The sequence below is a fragment of the Pseudonaja textilis genome, chromosome Z (genome assembly GCF_049901715.1).
Source record: "Pseudonaja textilis isolate UNSWEBS1 chromosome Z, rPseTex1.2, whole genome shotgun sequence".
Classification (NCBI taxonomy): domain Eukaryota; kingdom Metazoa; phylum Chordata; class Lepidosauria; order Squamata; family Elapidae; genus Pseudonaja; species Pseudonaja textilis.
In genome coordinates this window covers 104,922,293-104,938,373 of record NC_142008.1, presented here as the reverse complement: position 1 = coordinate 104,938,373, position 16,081 = coordinate 104,922,293, and the positions used below count along the sequence as shown (strand labels likewise).

Sequence of the window (16,081 nt, the reverse complement as noted above, 5' to 3'; positions counted from 1 at the left end):
AAATTCCATTACTCCATTTGTACTCAGATGAAATGCAGAATTAAGCCCTTGGAAGGATCCTATCAATTTTAGAAACTCCCCCAAAATATGGCAGTGAATTGGATCCCAAGATCCAGGATATTCGCTTTGGCACCCTGTGCAGTTGATAGATATGCTGCAGGAACCTTGTCTAGTCTCTGGGCAGATGAGAGGCTTGGGCAGGCTATTAAGTGGGCTTGTTTGGAAAAGGGGACTATCACTGTCCAGATCATAGTGTTCCCCCTACTTTCTGGGAGTTAAATTATAAAATCCATCACTATTTCCTCCCAGGGCTGGGTTAGCTCTGCCACTTGCTGCAGCAGCCCTGGGCTCTTCCCTGGTCTGTTTTTCATTGCCGCACACATGGTACAATTCTTCACATAGCTTTCAATGTCCTTTTTCATTCCTGGCTACCAAAAATGTTTCTTCACTAAGTGTAGAATCTTTAAGAACATGAAAGCTTGCTTGGTGTTGTGACTCATAGCATGCGAGGGACATACAATTTCCATGCTACTCCCTTTCTCAATGTCAGCTTTCCTCCATGGTCTCTGAACCATGGATCAGATGGCAACTCCCTTTTTAGTTCTTGCATCAGCTCGCTGCCGTGGTCCGATGGCTACCTCCTAGCCTTCTGCCTCGTGGTCACCTGTGCCACTTTCTGGGTTGGGGGAATGATCGAGTTTACCACTTTCTCCCTGCTATTATTGTATTGCAGCATGTAGGACAGGATGTCAGCTAAATAGTTTCTTCTTCGGGATGTTCAAAGTCTAACCAGTTAAAGTACAGTATCCACTGGACTTATTTCCATTCAGAAGTTGTGCTCCATCATTGGGGCTTTAAAGAAGAAACTGGACAGCCTTTTATCTGAAATGGTATAGGATCTCTTTACTGAGCAGGAGGTTGCACACACACACACACACACACATTTTGTGCACTGCAATAATTATTACAAGTTGTTGGATATGACTTAACTATAAAAGGAATATAAAGAAAATAAAGATTTAACATGCATCACAGCATGGTGTAGTCTGATTGCTGTTCAGGATTCCAGAAAATTAATGGGAATTCTAGTAATATATACCTCCTGATGCTAATACGACTAGTTATGAGTCACCTGTTAACTGCTATTAGCAAACAGCAACAGGCCTACCCAGAAGGAGTGCTGGTGGCTGTAGGTGATGTCAATCAAGCCAATTTAAAGACTGTCTAAGTTCCTCCCTAAGTTCTATCAGTACATAGACTGTCCCACTGGAGGGAAAAACTTCTTGGATACAGGTCTATGCCTTTACCTCATCTGGGACAATCAGATCATATATCTCTGTTCTTGAGTCCATCATACAGACCTATTGTCAACAGAATCAGATCATCAATTAGAGAAATACAAGTGGCCAGTGGGTGCATCTGAGCAACTTCAAGATTACTTTAAGAGTACTGAATGGGACTGCTTGAGGAGGACAATATTGATACTTACACCTCAACAGTACTGTTTTATATCAAAAGCTAGATTGATGTTGTCATTACCACCAGACAAATATCAGTGTTTTCTAATAACAAGCCCTGGATAAATAGAGAAGTGTGCCTTTTATTAAGAGCTAGAAATGCTGCTTTCCATTCTGGTGATATGCTATAGTACAGTGAGGCAAGAGCTAAATTTAAAAAGGGCATCAGGGATGCTAAAGCTATGTACAGATGGAGGATTGAACATTATTTTAAGAGCTCAGACTTTCATTGAGTATGGAAAGGTCTGCGACAAATTATGGGGCAACCCTAACTCCCCAGGCCTTGGAAACTGGCAAAAAACAGAAAACCTCAGTCACAAGACGGTGTGGGATGTTGTAACTGGTCATAAGTGTGTGTGCATGTGTGTGTGTGTGTGTGTGTGTGTGTGTGTGTGCATGCATCGCTGTCAAAACACCAAAAACAGGTGAAGTAGCTCTGTGGAGGTCAGTCATAAATTAGAACACTTGCTAAGCAACTGGCCATTAAGCCAGGACCACTTATATTTGGTTTGCCAATCACATGGCCACATGGCCATACCCACCCCAGTCACATGACCACTTAGCCATGCCCACCCCAGTCACATGACCACCAAGCCACACCCACAAATTAGGCCACTCCCAAAAAACCAGTTGTTAAGAAATTTGAATCCCACCACTGGGGGCAGAGTAACAAAAATAATTTATTTAGCAGTAGTGATTCTTTGGCTGGGCAGCTAAATCAATTCTTCAGCCATTTTGAGGTGGAAACAGGAATGACCATCTGCTTCTCTCCCTTGCTGGTCTAGCTGGGAGAGCAAAAAAGTCTTTCTTGGCATAGCAAAATTTAGCTTATCACTGCACAAGAAGGACTATGTCACTCTCCCAGCAAAAGCAGCAGGAGAACATGTGGAGAGACTCATGTTGCCTCTGGTGGGGTCAGCAGCTGCTTCTCTCCCTGCTGGTCTAACTGGGAGAGCAAGATTCTCTTTCCCAGCACAGCAAAATTTAGCTTTGGATCCTGTAGGTGCCCATCAGGAAATGGCTCTGGGCAGCAGAGAAGCAGACAGGCTGAATCCTGTTCCTCTTTACCACTCAGAGCCATTTCCCGAAGGAAGGGGGACTTGCAGAACCCAAAGCAGCAACTCATGGTTGCTAAAGTAAATTTTGCTGGGCTGCACAAGACGGTTTCCTAGGGCCCCGAGGGCCATCCTCCTGAAACGCTGCCACCGCCACTCTGAAGCTCCCCTTCAGGATAGATCAGTAAGTTCTTGCTTTGTTCCCTGGGAAGGGTTTCATCATGGAGGGTTGTGTCTTTAGACCAGGTGCTTTCTGTCAGGCCTCCTGCCTCACATGGGGTGGTGGGGGGAGGAAGTGTGTGGTGGGAAAGGCTGCCTGCAGTTCTTGCAGCCAAAGCCTGGAATCCTGGAGTATCTGAAAACTTGCATTTGTATGAGGTTGGAGCCCATGGCTGTGCTGGTTGGGAGGACACTTGCCCCACATGACACTACTCACCTGCCTGGCCAGTGTGTATCAGAATAGAGGGAGGAAGAAAAACTTGGCAAATTTCTCCTCCTTCTTGGGCATTCACATAGAGCATGGATATGTGAGGCTGAGACCTTCTGTGCATGGGTGAGTCCCTCTGGCACTGTGCACACACAATATGTGCATGGCACATTCTGTGTGTATGCCTGAGAAGGAGGAGAAGAGTTGGCAAACTTTCTTTCTCACTTCACAGCATGAAGGCAGTCGCCGCAGCCTGTACCTGTATCTGCTGTGAAGGGAAGGGAGGAACAAAAGTTTAGCAACTCTTCTCCTTCTTCTGTAGAGCATACATACACGGCACTGGGAGCATCTTCTGCTAGGAATCGACATGTGGGTGAGTCCCTCCAGTGCCATGTGTGCATGCTCTCTGTGTGTGTATGCCCGAGAATGAGGAGAAGAGTTGCTGAACTTTTCTTCCTCCCTTCGCAGCACAAAGGCAGCCACCGCAGCCTGTACCTTTAAGGTACTTTGATGTGGGTGTGTGTGAGGGGGGACCATAAAGGGACAGCCAGGCCACAGGAGCTGCATCCCAAGTAGCTCCGCTGTGAAGGGAAGGAAGAAAAGTTTTAGAGAGAGTTTGAGTGCATGGCTGTCAAAACTCCAAAAACAGGTCAAAAGCCTGATAGGACAACTACATATAAAAAACAAAAAAATTCACTTCCTCATATCAAAACTGCTGAAATTAGTGTCCTATTGGTGGCTTCTGAGATGTGTTAATGTAGGCTGAAATTTGGTGTCTTCTAGTCAGTTTTTTTAAAATTTCTGATGACTATCTCAACAAGCCCCTACTGTTTTCTTGGCAAGGTTTTTCAAAAATGTTTGCCATTGTTAGGTCTGAGAGAGAGTAACTGACCCAAAATCACACAGTTGGTTTTATGTCTAAAGTAGTCTCTCAATTTTTAGCCTGGTATTTTAACCATCTTACCAAAGTACTTCTCTCTTGTTACTATGTGTGAATTGTATGAATTGTGCTTTGGTTAGGTAAATGAATAGCTATCTTTTTGTAAAATTATGTGGGTATTCCCCGCTTTGAGGTAAGTGGGAGATTCTAATCATCACAATAAGCACAGATAATAGTATGGCAATCAAGGAAGAAATCAAGAAATCCTACCCAAATCCATAAAATGATATTTGGAGAAGCAGCTTCATATAAATAGGCAACCCCAGTGATGGGATTCAAATTTTTTTACTATTGGTTCTGTGGGAGTGGCTTGGTAAGCATGGCAGGGGAAGAATACTGTAAAATCTCCAGTCAGAGGTAGTATTTACAGGTTCTCCGAACTATTCAAAATTTCTGCTACCAGTTCTCCAGAACCTGCTGAGTACCACCTCTGGCAACCACCCTCATTACCCATGCCCAAGGCACTGATAACAGTACCCAGACTGTTAACAGTACCCAGACTGTACCCAGACCCAAAATAAAATTTTGGCAAGAAGCATGAGTCTAGGGAAAGGTCAGTCAGAACTATATTCATTCTACACTAGTATTACCTACTTGCATGAACTTAATCTGTATGAACAAATATTATTTCACACTTGGTAAATAATGTCAGATCTGTGATATATTACAACTTCATGGACCAGCATCGAAGAAATAGGGAGCACATAGATGCAATCATGATTTTCCTTGTGCTACTATGGAATGGTTCTGAAATTGTCTGCATATGTAATTGCTGGTAGTACTACCTAGGAAACAAGAAATGATCAAGAATAAGCTCTAAGACACACTAAATAAACATAGTTTATCAATAACCACTCTGCTTTAATAAAGCAAGATGGATGTTAATTATCCTCTATTGTTGGATTATTTTCTCTTATAATGTGTATGTATGTCTGTATGTTTGTATGTATCTATCATGTTCGTATGGCTGCTGATATCACACAATGATTTAGCAGTATACACTAAAAATATATTTAAACTTTACTTAAAAAAAACTAATTAAACATGAATAAAACAATATTGTAAAAGGGTCAAGATTAGAATATTACACATGTGCAGGCTCCTTGTTGCTTTGGGATCCCCAGGTCTGAAGAAAGAAACATTTTTTAGCTTTGTGTGAGCAAGTTTATTTCTTTGAAATGGACAATAGTGATTTCTAATCATTTACCTCCATAATTTCTAGCAAATGAAAATAATAAAAGTTATATCATATCCAATGTGCAAGCAGAAAGTGTTTGTTGAAATGTTTATGTGATAGTTCTATAATGAGCAGATTGAAACATGTTTTAGATTAAATAAAATTCCACAAACTAGATTGGAAGAATTATGGGATTATGGGATTGAGTTTTCCATGTGAAATATTGTATAAATTCATCTTTCAGACCCAGGGCACATAATTTAGACTAGCATCCTTCTTTCTCATATAGAACAAACAATGTTCTATGACCAATTTTTTAGTGGACTGATAGGTTAAGTCTTACTAATAAGGTTTGGTAATGCCTGCATGGGTTTTGCCATTGTGGAGCTTTAAGTATTTCTATTGCATCATTTATCTAAATACGTAATGCCTCATCTCTTAATTTCTACCATAGAGAGAAGTGGGTTTTGCTTTAGATAAGTAGCTTGTTCTATATTTTTTCTTTCTTAGTCATATTATATTCTTCATATTTCATTATTATTATGTTGCCAAGCTTGTGTATGCCTCTCTGTTTTTGACCATAAGAAACTGACAAAGTATTAATCAACACTTATTTATTATTTCTATCTACATTTACAAATGTCTGCTCCCTTTTTAGCTATGGATTCCTCAATGGAACTGCATCTACATGGAGAGAAGTATTCAGTGAATACCGAAGGCTCTATTTTAGGCCCATCTTCTTCAACATCTTCATCAATGATTTGGACAATGGCAAGGGTCTGCACCCTGCAACTCTGGAGCCACATACAGCTCTTTTGGCCCTCTGCTGTGGCTCCCTGTCAGCTGATCTCACTACTGGCTGGCTCCTCACCTTCCCATCACTCCTCTCCTGGCCTGAGAATATAAGGGTGATGGTGGGGGAATGGAGACTCGCTCCATATTCCAGAGCAGGAGGTGACTAGATGGGAGTGAGTGACATTGGGTTGGCTACATCCACCTAGTCATGCTGGTTGTTAAATTCTTGGCTCCCAGTGTTTTATTTTCTGTGGAAAATGGACCCAAATGGCTCTTTGAGTGATTAAGGGGATGATAAATTTGCTTATGACACTAAACTGGCAGGAATAGCCAATTCTTCAGAAGATAGGCTTAAGATACAGAATTATCTTGACAGACTTGAACATTGGGTGCTACCTAACAAAATGAAGTTCAATGGTAAAAAAGTAAGGTGCTACATTTTGGCAAGAAAAACAAAATACACAGGTACAATATAGGTGGTACCTCAGTCAATAACTGTGAAATGATTCTTGGAGTCCTATTGGACAGTTCTAGGTTACATTAACAGAAGGATAGAATCAAAATCATGTGAATTGTTAATAACACTTTATAATGCCTTGATAAGGCCACACTTGGAGTACTGCACCCAGTTTTGGTCACCACAATGTAAAAAAAGATGTTTGAGACTCTAGAAAGAGTGCAGAGAGAGTAACAAAGATAATTAGAGGATTGGGGGATAAAACATATAAAGAACAGTTGCTGAATTTGATATATCTAATTTAATGAAAAGAAGGACTAGGGATGACATAATAGCCATGTTCCAATAGGGGTTGCCACAAAGAAGAGAGGGTCAATCTATTCTCCCAAGCACCTGAGGTCAGTATAAGAAGCAAAGGATGGAAACTAATCAAGGAGAGAAGCACCTAGAACTAAGGAGGAATTTACTGACATAATAATTAATCAGATGCCTCTAGAAGTTATGAATTCTCCAACACTGGAAGTTTTTAAGAAGAGATTGGAGAAATAATTTGGAGAAAGACCAAATAGAAAAAGCATGTAAGTCTAAACTATTTTTCCAACGTCTGCTAGACACTGGTTCTTGCAAGCACTAGCCCCACTATCCCTGGAGATTATATTATAACACGATACCAGTGCTTTCCATTCTGAGCTGTATAATTTCCATATTTTTTTTCCAGAAGATATGAGGCATCAACCTCAATTAGTACTTTGTTTGTTTGTTTGCTTACCCCTTAACTTTAGACAGTATTAAAGGTAGGAAAGTGATTTTTTTTCAAGTAACTTAGAAAAATGGAGTTGCCCATTAAAACTATTAAGTAGCATTAATTGATTGAATTAGTTGTTTATGTTCTTAAATTCTGTAGATTTATCCCCATAGGAGCCTACTGCTTTGTGCATAGGTTGTATTTCTTCCAGGTACAATAAATACTATATTTAAACCAAATACAGAAGCAAAGTTAAAAATTGTTGAAGATATATTCTGCTCTGATGATTTATTTTTTATATTTCATGAAAATGCATTTATTTCCTCTTAAGGCATTCTCATCTCTAATTATCAACTTTACATAATTGAGCAAGAAATTTCATGAAGGTATGACTTGTCTGAATATTTAGTAAAAACATATATGTGTGTCTTTTATTCCAGGGATTTCCATTCTAAATATTTTTTTCCTTCAATCACCTTTATAGTTTATAGGTATTCTGTACAGTTTACAGGTATGTGAATATCAGATCAATCTAGTTGTATAACAAAATAGATCAAATAGAGAAGGAAGGGCAGGAAGGAGAAACAAAATCACGAACTATATCTATGGAGTATACTAATAGCTTGATTCAAACTAATACTATCAATAAATCTAATTGGACTGTCTTTTGGATGCTTTATTCTAGGCAGAATAAACCCTGCCTCTCCCCATATATGACCACCTGACTTTCAAATGTGACTCTATATGGTAATATCAGGTTAAAAATAACAAACAAAAATATCAAAACAGAACTCTAAAATCATATAATGTTGTTGGCTACTCACATATCTATGTATATGTCTTTCTATATGTCAAATAACACTTTTGCCCAATTCTTACAAGGTTTGTTATTGGCTTTATGTATTTAAATAGATTAATATTATCAAGCTCTTTCTCTGTGGGTTTCTTTATTTAAATATATTAATGCCAACTCTTCATGCGCTTTATAGTTTTCTGTGAAGCTGTATATATTATCAATATTTCAGCTGTTGTCAAAATTGTAGGACATTGCTTGATAATCTGTGAAGTACTCTAAATTTGGTGCCTTTTCTGAAGGGTTTTGCATTATTAAATAATAATAATAATAATAATAATAATAATAATAATAATAACAACAACAACAACAACAACCCTTTGTGGTTCAAAAATGTCATGACAAATCTTAGAATAATTGAAGATTATAAATATAACAATACATTCAACTGTTGTTTAGTTGCTGACCTAATAAAAAAATTTGGAATACAATTAAATCTAAATCATCTAAATATAACTAGTTAGTAGTAATCCATCATTCCTTGGAAAGTTCATAGTAGTCTACATAGGTTTATCATCTAGGCATATGACATAACCAAATCTCTTTTAGAGTCAATAATGATCATTATTGACTCTAAAAGAGATTTGGTTATGTCATATGCCTAGATGATAAACCTATGTAGACTTTCCATTTTTACTTTCTGTATTCTTTTTTAAATATGCTGAAACATATTCTTTACTCACTTGGGGTTCATATTAGCATTGTTTAAAGGATATGGGAGTATCAATCTGACTGAGTAGCACTGAGTCATCTTGACATAAAATGTATTTCTTGGTTCATGATATTTCACACACATACAAAAAAATCTCCCAGAACTTGTGGCATGATGTGCAATGCTGTCACCATTTAATGAAAGCCGTAGGATCTTGGAATATCTGTGGTACAAAATAAAGTGTATGTGATTTGCTTTCAATATTGTATTTCAATTTGGCTCAATGTTTGCTCAAACATAATACTATACCAAAATCAAGATAGATAGAATGGAGTGGAACAACTAATTGCAGGAAACAATACTCAAAAATATAGTCACATGCATTAAAATGTATTTGGTGAGCATATTTAGTTGGGAAAAGGAGTCCAGTTTGGAAAAAAAAAAGCTTTGGTGTCATCAATTGTCCCTCCTACAGTCTTTTGTATATGGTATTTCTAGTAACTACAGCAAATAAAAATATTAAAACTAATTCAATCATTTTTACAGATTAAGATTATTCAAACATCTCCTTTAACCTTCATATCTGCCACATTGATTGCTGATCTTAGAAAAACAATGGGCAATGATGCTAATAATTATATAGAAATAAATATTGCCAGAACCTATGAATTCATCTTAGTCCATTCTCTTTATTATCAGATCAATAGGCAAATTATTTCAATGATTTTTTTATAAAATAAGAAGGAAAACTCCACCTTTCTCTCTTGTTCTGATGTTAGCTCTCATCTTTTATCTAGCTAGAATTGAAACCATTCAGAAGAAGTACAAAGAACAACTATTTTATTTTGTTTTGGTTTTTGCTTGGAAAAGCCAGCTGTTTTCATCTGATTAGCTAAATCTAAAATCAGATAAAGAGCCAATATAATAATATTTATATTTTGTATTTGTCTAAGTCCCCAATTCCACAGTTTCAGGAAGTCAAGAAATACAATGGGCAAACCTACCCAAAGAAAATTAGTAATGCTATTATTTAAATATCTTCTCCTAATTTCACCATCTCAGTTAACTCTGACTTTTGAGAACCAGAACTCTGCACAAAAACAGAATACAATTACTAATAATACAAACCCGAAAAGAAAAAAGACAAATGATCAAATTCACACAAGATAATCATTTTATATCAATATACCCAACATGGATCAATTCTAAAATTATACAATCCCGTTTTACCTTACTCCAGCATGTTTTATGAACTTAATATTACTTCACACTTGATATATATAATTTCTTGGCAAAAGAGTAAGTATAAAAGTATTGTATGATATATGACCTGAGTGGTATCTTTTAAAATGCACTTTACCTTTCTATTAGCTTTGAATGTTTTTATAATTGTCTGAAATTATAAATGCTGTAAACTACCTAGAGTGGTCTGTAGGCAAGATAGGTGGCATACAAATTTAAACATTTAATATAAATAAATAAATATAAATAAATGTAATCCTTACATCCAATGGCAATAAACTAACCCAGAAAAAATCTTTAAAACATACAAGTAACTAGAGAAGATACATATTGATTACCCAGAAAGGAATGAATAAGTGCATGGATCAAATAAAGAGGCTAAAGAGGATTGATTTGAAATTCAGGTACAAATTTGTTTCTCCTTTATTACTAACTAAAGGTGTACCTGTTCAACACCATGAACAATATTTTCTCAGAAAGGACAATGGCAACAATAAGTTATAGTAGTTGTTGTGAATTTAAAAACAAAAAAAAAGTTTTATCCAATTTTGGGATGTATAGTTAGAGATAGTTACAATATAAAGGTACATTCAGAAAACCATCCTTTTCAGAGATGACAAAGAATATTACACTATAACTACATGCTGCATTGGATAGGTTTATTCTGATTAAGAAACACAAATAGTGTCCTTTCTCTAGTGTAAATGTCCTAATGGTCCTAATGTATAAAAAAAATTCCATGCTTCATTATTTTTCATTTTATCTGTTATTTGTTACAAACTTGTATCTTATTAGTTACATTTATTATGTTTGACTTGCAAAGGTATTTTTTGTAAAAGTGAACAATTATTTCTACCTACTAGTATCACCTTCTGCTTTCTTTTTAGTGATGGAAAACGAAACAGAAGTTAGTGAATTCATCTTATTAGGCTTGAACAAAGTCATGGAATTTAAGAATATACTCTTTGTAATCTTTTTGATGTTGTATTTGGCAACTTTACTTGGGAATGGAGCTATTTTTATTGTAGTATTAACTGAACAAAGCCTTCATAGCCCCATGTACTTTTTCCTTGGAAATCTTTCCTGCCTTGATATCTTCCATGCCTCAACAACAGTACCAAATATGCTCTCTGGCTTTCTGTCAGAACTGCAGATCATTTCATTCAATAACTGCATGATCCAACTGTTCTTCTTCTACTTCTTAGGCAGCAGTGAAGCTATTCTTCTTGGTGTCATGGCCTATGACCGCTATGTCGCTATATGCAAGCCTTTGCATTATACCATCATCATGAGGAAAGAGATTTGCATCCTGATGGCAACAGCTTCCCTGTCCACTGGTTTTTTTCATGCTTTGATGCATGCAGTACTGACTGCTCATCTACCTTTTTGTGGACCAAATCACATTGAACATTTTGTATGTGATACAAAACCATTGTTAAAACTGGCTTGTGGTAGCGCAGAACTCAGCCTTATGCTTCTCAATACTGTGACCAGCTGCATTGCAATTGGCCCTTTTCTTATAACAGTCTTCTCCTATTTCTACATTATTATTTTCCTCTTCTTCAAAATGCAATCCCAAAGTGGGTGGCAGAAAGCTTTCTCCACTTGTGGATCTCACCTGTCTGTGGTGGCTTTACTTTATGTCCCTGTGCTGCTTAATTACATTATTCCTACAGTGGGTACCTCATCTCAGCGAGACATGATACTGACTCTTATGTACAGTGCAATCACCCCTGTTTTGAACCCACTTATTTATACACTGAGAAATCAAGAAGTTAAAAGAGCACTGAAAAAGATTTGGATTAAAATGACACATATTTTGAAGTATAAATGTTGAAAATATATTCACCCGTTATGATTCATTGTCACTAATGGAACCTTTTCATTCTCAAATATATTGCCTTTTTCATTTCTTTCCCTATATTTATATACCACTTTTTATACCACAGGTGGATAACATTTCAATTTATTCCTAACAGAATAACCTTGAAAGGTTATTTATGCTGAAAGGAATACACTGAAAATACAAAGCCACCAACATATTTTTTTATATTTTGGTGTGGATTGGATCATCAGCCTCCCCAGTCTTACCTTACCTTATTCATTACTAGAACATTCTTGATTGTTTTTGAATATTTGCTTTCTCAATTTCCATATTGAATGAGACTAATAAGATTTTTTATATTTTATTGAACAATTTTGCTCATTTTATAATACAATTTTCATTTTTTTTCAATGCTTCAATATCAGTATACATTTCAGTTTCCATACATTTTGTTATATGTGTATATATATATTGCTACAACTTTACAACGTTGCTACAATGTTGCTACAACTTTAAAAGCACAAGTATAATGAGCGTTGAGGAAAATACCCAACAAAGCCAATGCCATTCGGCTTTGCTCGGTATTTTCCCACATCATAATAGTTGTGCTTTTAAAGTTGTAGCAACATTTATATATTCTTAAGTTTTTGCGGGTACTTACATGTATGGTATTCAGCTTTGTTTCGGTATTTTCCCACGTCATTATACTTGTGCTTTTAAAGTTGTAGCAACATTTCGGCAGAATCTCATCTGCCATCATCAGGCTTCTGTATTGTGTTTGTCTATGAGTCAGACTTTTATAGTTGTTTCAGTTTTAAATTTGGGGCTAGTCTACTGCTGTGCTTGTGTGCAGCCAAAAGCAGAAGAAGAAAGAAGCAGCCCAGTGGCCAGGTCAGGTGCGTGGGTTGAGTGCGGCAAGTTCCCTGCCTCTGTCCTTTCCTCACTCCCCTCTAGAGGTGCTATTCAACTGGTTCGCACCTATTCAGGCAAACCGGTAGCGGTTATTTGGCATGGGTCACCGAACCGGTGGCAATTTCTGTCTGGCCATGCCCCAACCCAGTCGCCTGGTCGTTCACTTGCGATTGCTCTCTTAGCTTTCCGTTGCCCACATCCTCTTTCTCCCCAGGGAAAAGGAAGAAAGGCATGGATGCTGCAAGTATCACTTTCCCTGTGTGAGTAAAGTGTCTGGAGTGAGAAAGAGTTTGGTCTGACAAAGGGGGTGAATCGAGCCTTGGAGCACTTTTGCAATGTAAAAGAAATGCATTTTGGAAGCAGGTCTTTTAAAAACTTCTCCAAGGATTCCCCATGGATGCTGCAAGTATCATTTTTGAATTCCACCACTGCTCCCCACACTACCTCATGTTTACAATGTAAGCAATGCAAGCCTTGTATTCCTGCAGGCCATGTGGGTGGCACAGCCTTGTGTTCCCATGCAGCCTGAATTAATTTCTTTGGGAGTGTTTTGTGGGTGATATTTCTCTGCAGACCACCAAAATTTTCTCACAGACTACTAGTGGTCCCTGGCCCACTGGTTGGCGACCACTGATGTAAACAGTTGTTCCAGTTTTACAAATTTAGACTAGGATTCAAAATATTTAGACCAGACTTTAGTTAAGGAGGTGACTCTGGGCTACTATATCTCTCCCCTCCTCTCTTGCAACATGCTATGGAACTTCATATATAAAGTGGAAGTAGGGCATCTGTTATGATTTTCTACTCCCCCGTTTCAAAATATTAATTGCTAATAGAAATATTCAAACTTTAAACCTGAAGTAATATTTTTCTCCCTTTGAATTATTTTCAGATATCTAAATATGCATTTCGCCCACATGCCTATTTTTGCTAGATGAACACAAGGAATTTGAGAGTGCAAAGGATGACATATGGCCACAGAGAGATCCATAACCATTATAGCCAGTAGTAGTAAATCAGTGCCCAAGAAGATGAGTATGGCTGTGTTAAGAAAACTTGAAAGGATACAGACTTTTTTTCTTCCATTAAATTTCTCAGCATTTGGGGAACAACTGCTGTGATGGAACAAATATCCAACAGAGAAAAGTTCATCAAAAAGTAGTGCACGTGAATAGGAAGTATAAAACAGAGTTTAATCAGGAAAACTGCACCTTTCTCTCTTGTTCTCAGATTAGCTCTCATCTTTACTTCAGGTAGAATCAAAATCATTCAGACAAACACTGAAAGCAGAAGCCATTGCTGAGTTTTTCTTCTTCCTAGAAAAAGACTTTTTAAAAAAATATATAAGTAACCAGGTAAGATATATACCACCACAAGGAATAAATAAGTGCATGGATAAAATGAAGAGGCTAAGTGGGATTGATGTGACATTCAGGTTCAAATTTGTTTCTCCTTTATTACTAAGTGAAGGTGTACTTGTTCAACACCAGCAACAATAGTTTCCCAAAATGGTCATAGCACCAATAATTTATAATAGTTGTGAATTTTTTATATATATTCAGAGATTCCACATTTAAATATAGAGGTACATTCAGAAAAACATCCACCTCAAAGGAGATGAACAATAATACCCTATAACATGCCTCATCTTTCTATTAATTTTGTCTATTATTTGTTACAGACTTGTATCTTATTAGTTAAGATATCCCAATCATTATTAATTAAATAATGAGATAAGTTTCCTAATCAAGCTAGAAATAGAACAGGTAGGCCCATGCTTAGTATTATGCCATTTTTTTTATTCTCTCAGATTTATATATAAATTATGTTTAGGGTTGACCTCTTACCATTAATTATTGGTTTAAAAATCACCTGACTCTTGAGACCAACATATGCTTTATAACATTAAATAATTCCTTCCTAAGTGAAAAATCCATATACTTATGTCGGATAAAAAAGATCATGTAAAGTATACAACTTCAACAGCCATATCTTGGGGGGCAGGATCAATATTGCAGCATAACATAGGAGGGCTTATTTGTAATATTTTGATAATCTACATGAATTTTTGAGATGTTTTAAGAAGTATATGATCCAGCAGAATTTCAAACTTTTAAGTAATATTGATGTAAATGGAAGAGTTTGACAGAGTTCCACATCTATCCCACATGATTTGGTACAATTTCTTGCCTAGATTCCCTCCAATCGTACATGTAAATAATGAGTTTTTAGAGTAGTTCATGGTGTTTGAAAAAAGACCAGGTATACCCAGCTACTCGATCCTATTGTAAACAAATATATGTCATATATAAACCTATCAATCAACCTATCAATTAATTAATTTTCCTTTCACCAGGATGTATGCTACTCCTTCCCATGGAGGGCAAGTACAAAATATATTTTTGCATAAAGTCCATGTCCTGTCCAGGGATGGGATGCAAATATTTTTACTATCGGTTCTGTGGGGTTGGCTAGGTGGGAGTGGCCATGTGACTGAGTAGGCATGGCTGCCTCCTCCTCTCTTCTTCTTCTTCTTCTTCTTCTTCTTCTTCTTCTTCTTCTTCTTCTTCTTCTTCTTCTTCTTCTTCTTCTTCTTCTTCTTCTTCTTCTTCTTCTTCTTCTTCTTCTTCTTCTTCTTCTTCTTCTTCTTCTTCTTCTTCTTCTTCTTTTTGCAGCACCTCCCCGTGCACCCCTATTTGCCTCCTGGGCCTCAGGAAAGTTTCCTGGGTGAAGCAGTAAGACATCAAGGGGGGTCCCAGCACAGCTGATCATCGGAACAGCTGATTGTCAAAAGGAAAAAAAAAATACCTTAAGGAGTGACTGAGTGGGGGAGAATGCAGTCAACGATGTCGGGCATTTGCACAATGTCACACATGCATGATAAGGATTGACTGGATGGGGAGGAGAGGGGTCAGCCAGGGACATGATTTACCAGTTCTCTGAACTGCACAGAATCATAACAACCGGTTCCAATAGAACCAGTCCAAAACGATAGAATCCCACTCCTGGCCCTGTCAATGGAAGTCAAGATGCCTATACAACTCTGGATACTTGTGAGTTGTGCAAATAGAGTTAATCATTGCAAAAGGCCTATGATTGTTTTGCTTAAAACATTAGGTTTGCTTTTATGAGCTACTTGGCAAGAAAAGCATTGTTTGCCTGTTTTGTTCAAGGGTGAGCTTTGTGCAGCCAATAAAGCATATTCATATCCCTTGCATATTTTTCTTAGCTTTCAATACCTTTTGAAATTCAGTAGCAAATGTCTATATTAGAAATAAAACATATGTTCTGGTTGTTTGATCAATCTAACAATTTTATGGTTAGAAATGAAAGAGGAAAATAGTGAATGTATTAGTCTTCCTCTTCTACTGATATCACTAAAATGAGTTTTTCTACCCTTAATGAAATTGGGAAATTTCATACCAGGGATGCAAAAAGATTTGCAATTTTGATGATGCTTAAAAATGTATTAACCCTTTTAATT

The 16,081-nt window shown here is 37.1% G+C and overlaps 2 protein-coding genes across 2 annotated transcripts in view; both read left to right on the top strand.

Annotated features, from left to right (window-relative positions):
* Nucleotides 1–16,081, top strand: part of LOC113452026 (olfactory receptor 5AR1-like) — a 36,280-nt gene that overhangs the window by 17,513 nt on the left and 2,686 nt on the right. The window lies entirely within an intron of this gene.
* On the top strand, nt 10,750–11,697 carry LOC113452025 (olfactory receptor 12D1-like). The gene has a single exon (XM_026723432.1). It carries the CDS (start codon nt 10,750–10,752, stop codon nt 11,695–11,697), a length of 948 nt encoding a protein of 315 aa, XP_026579217.1.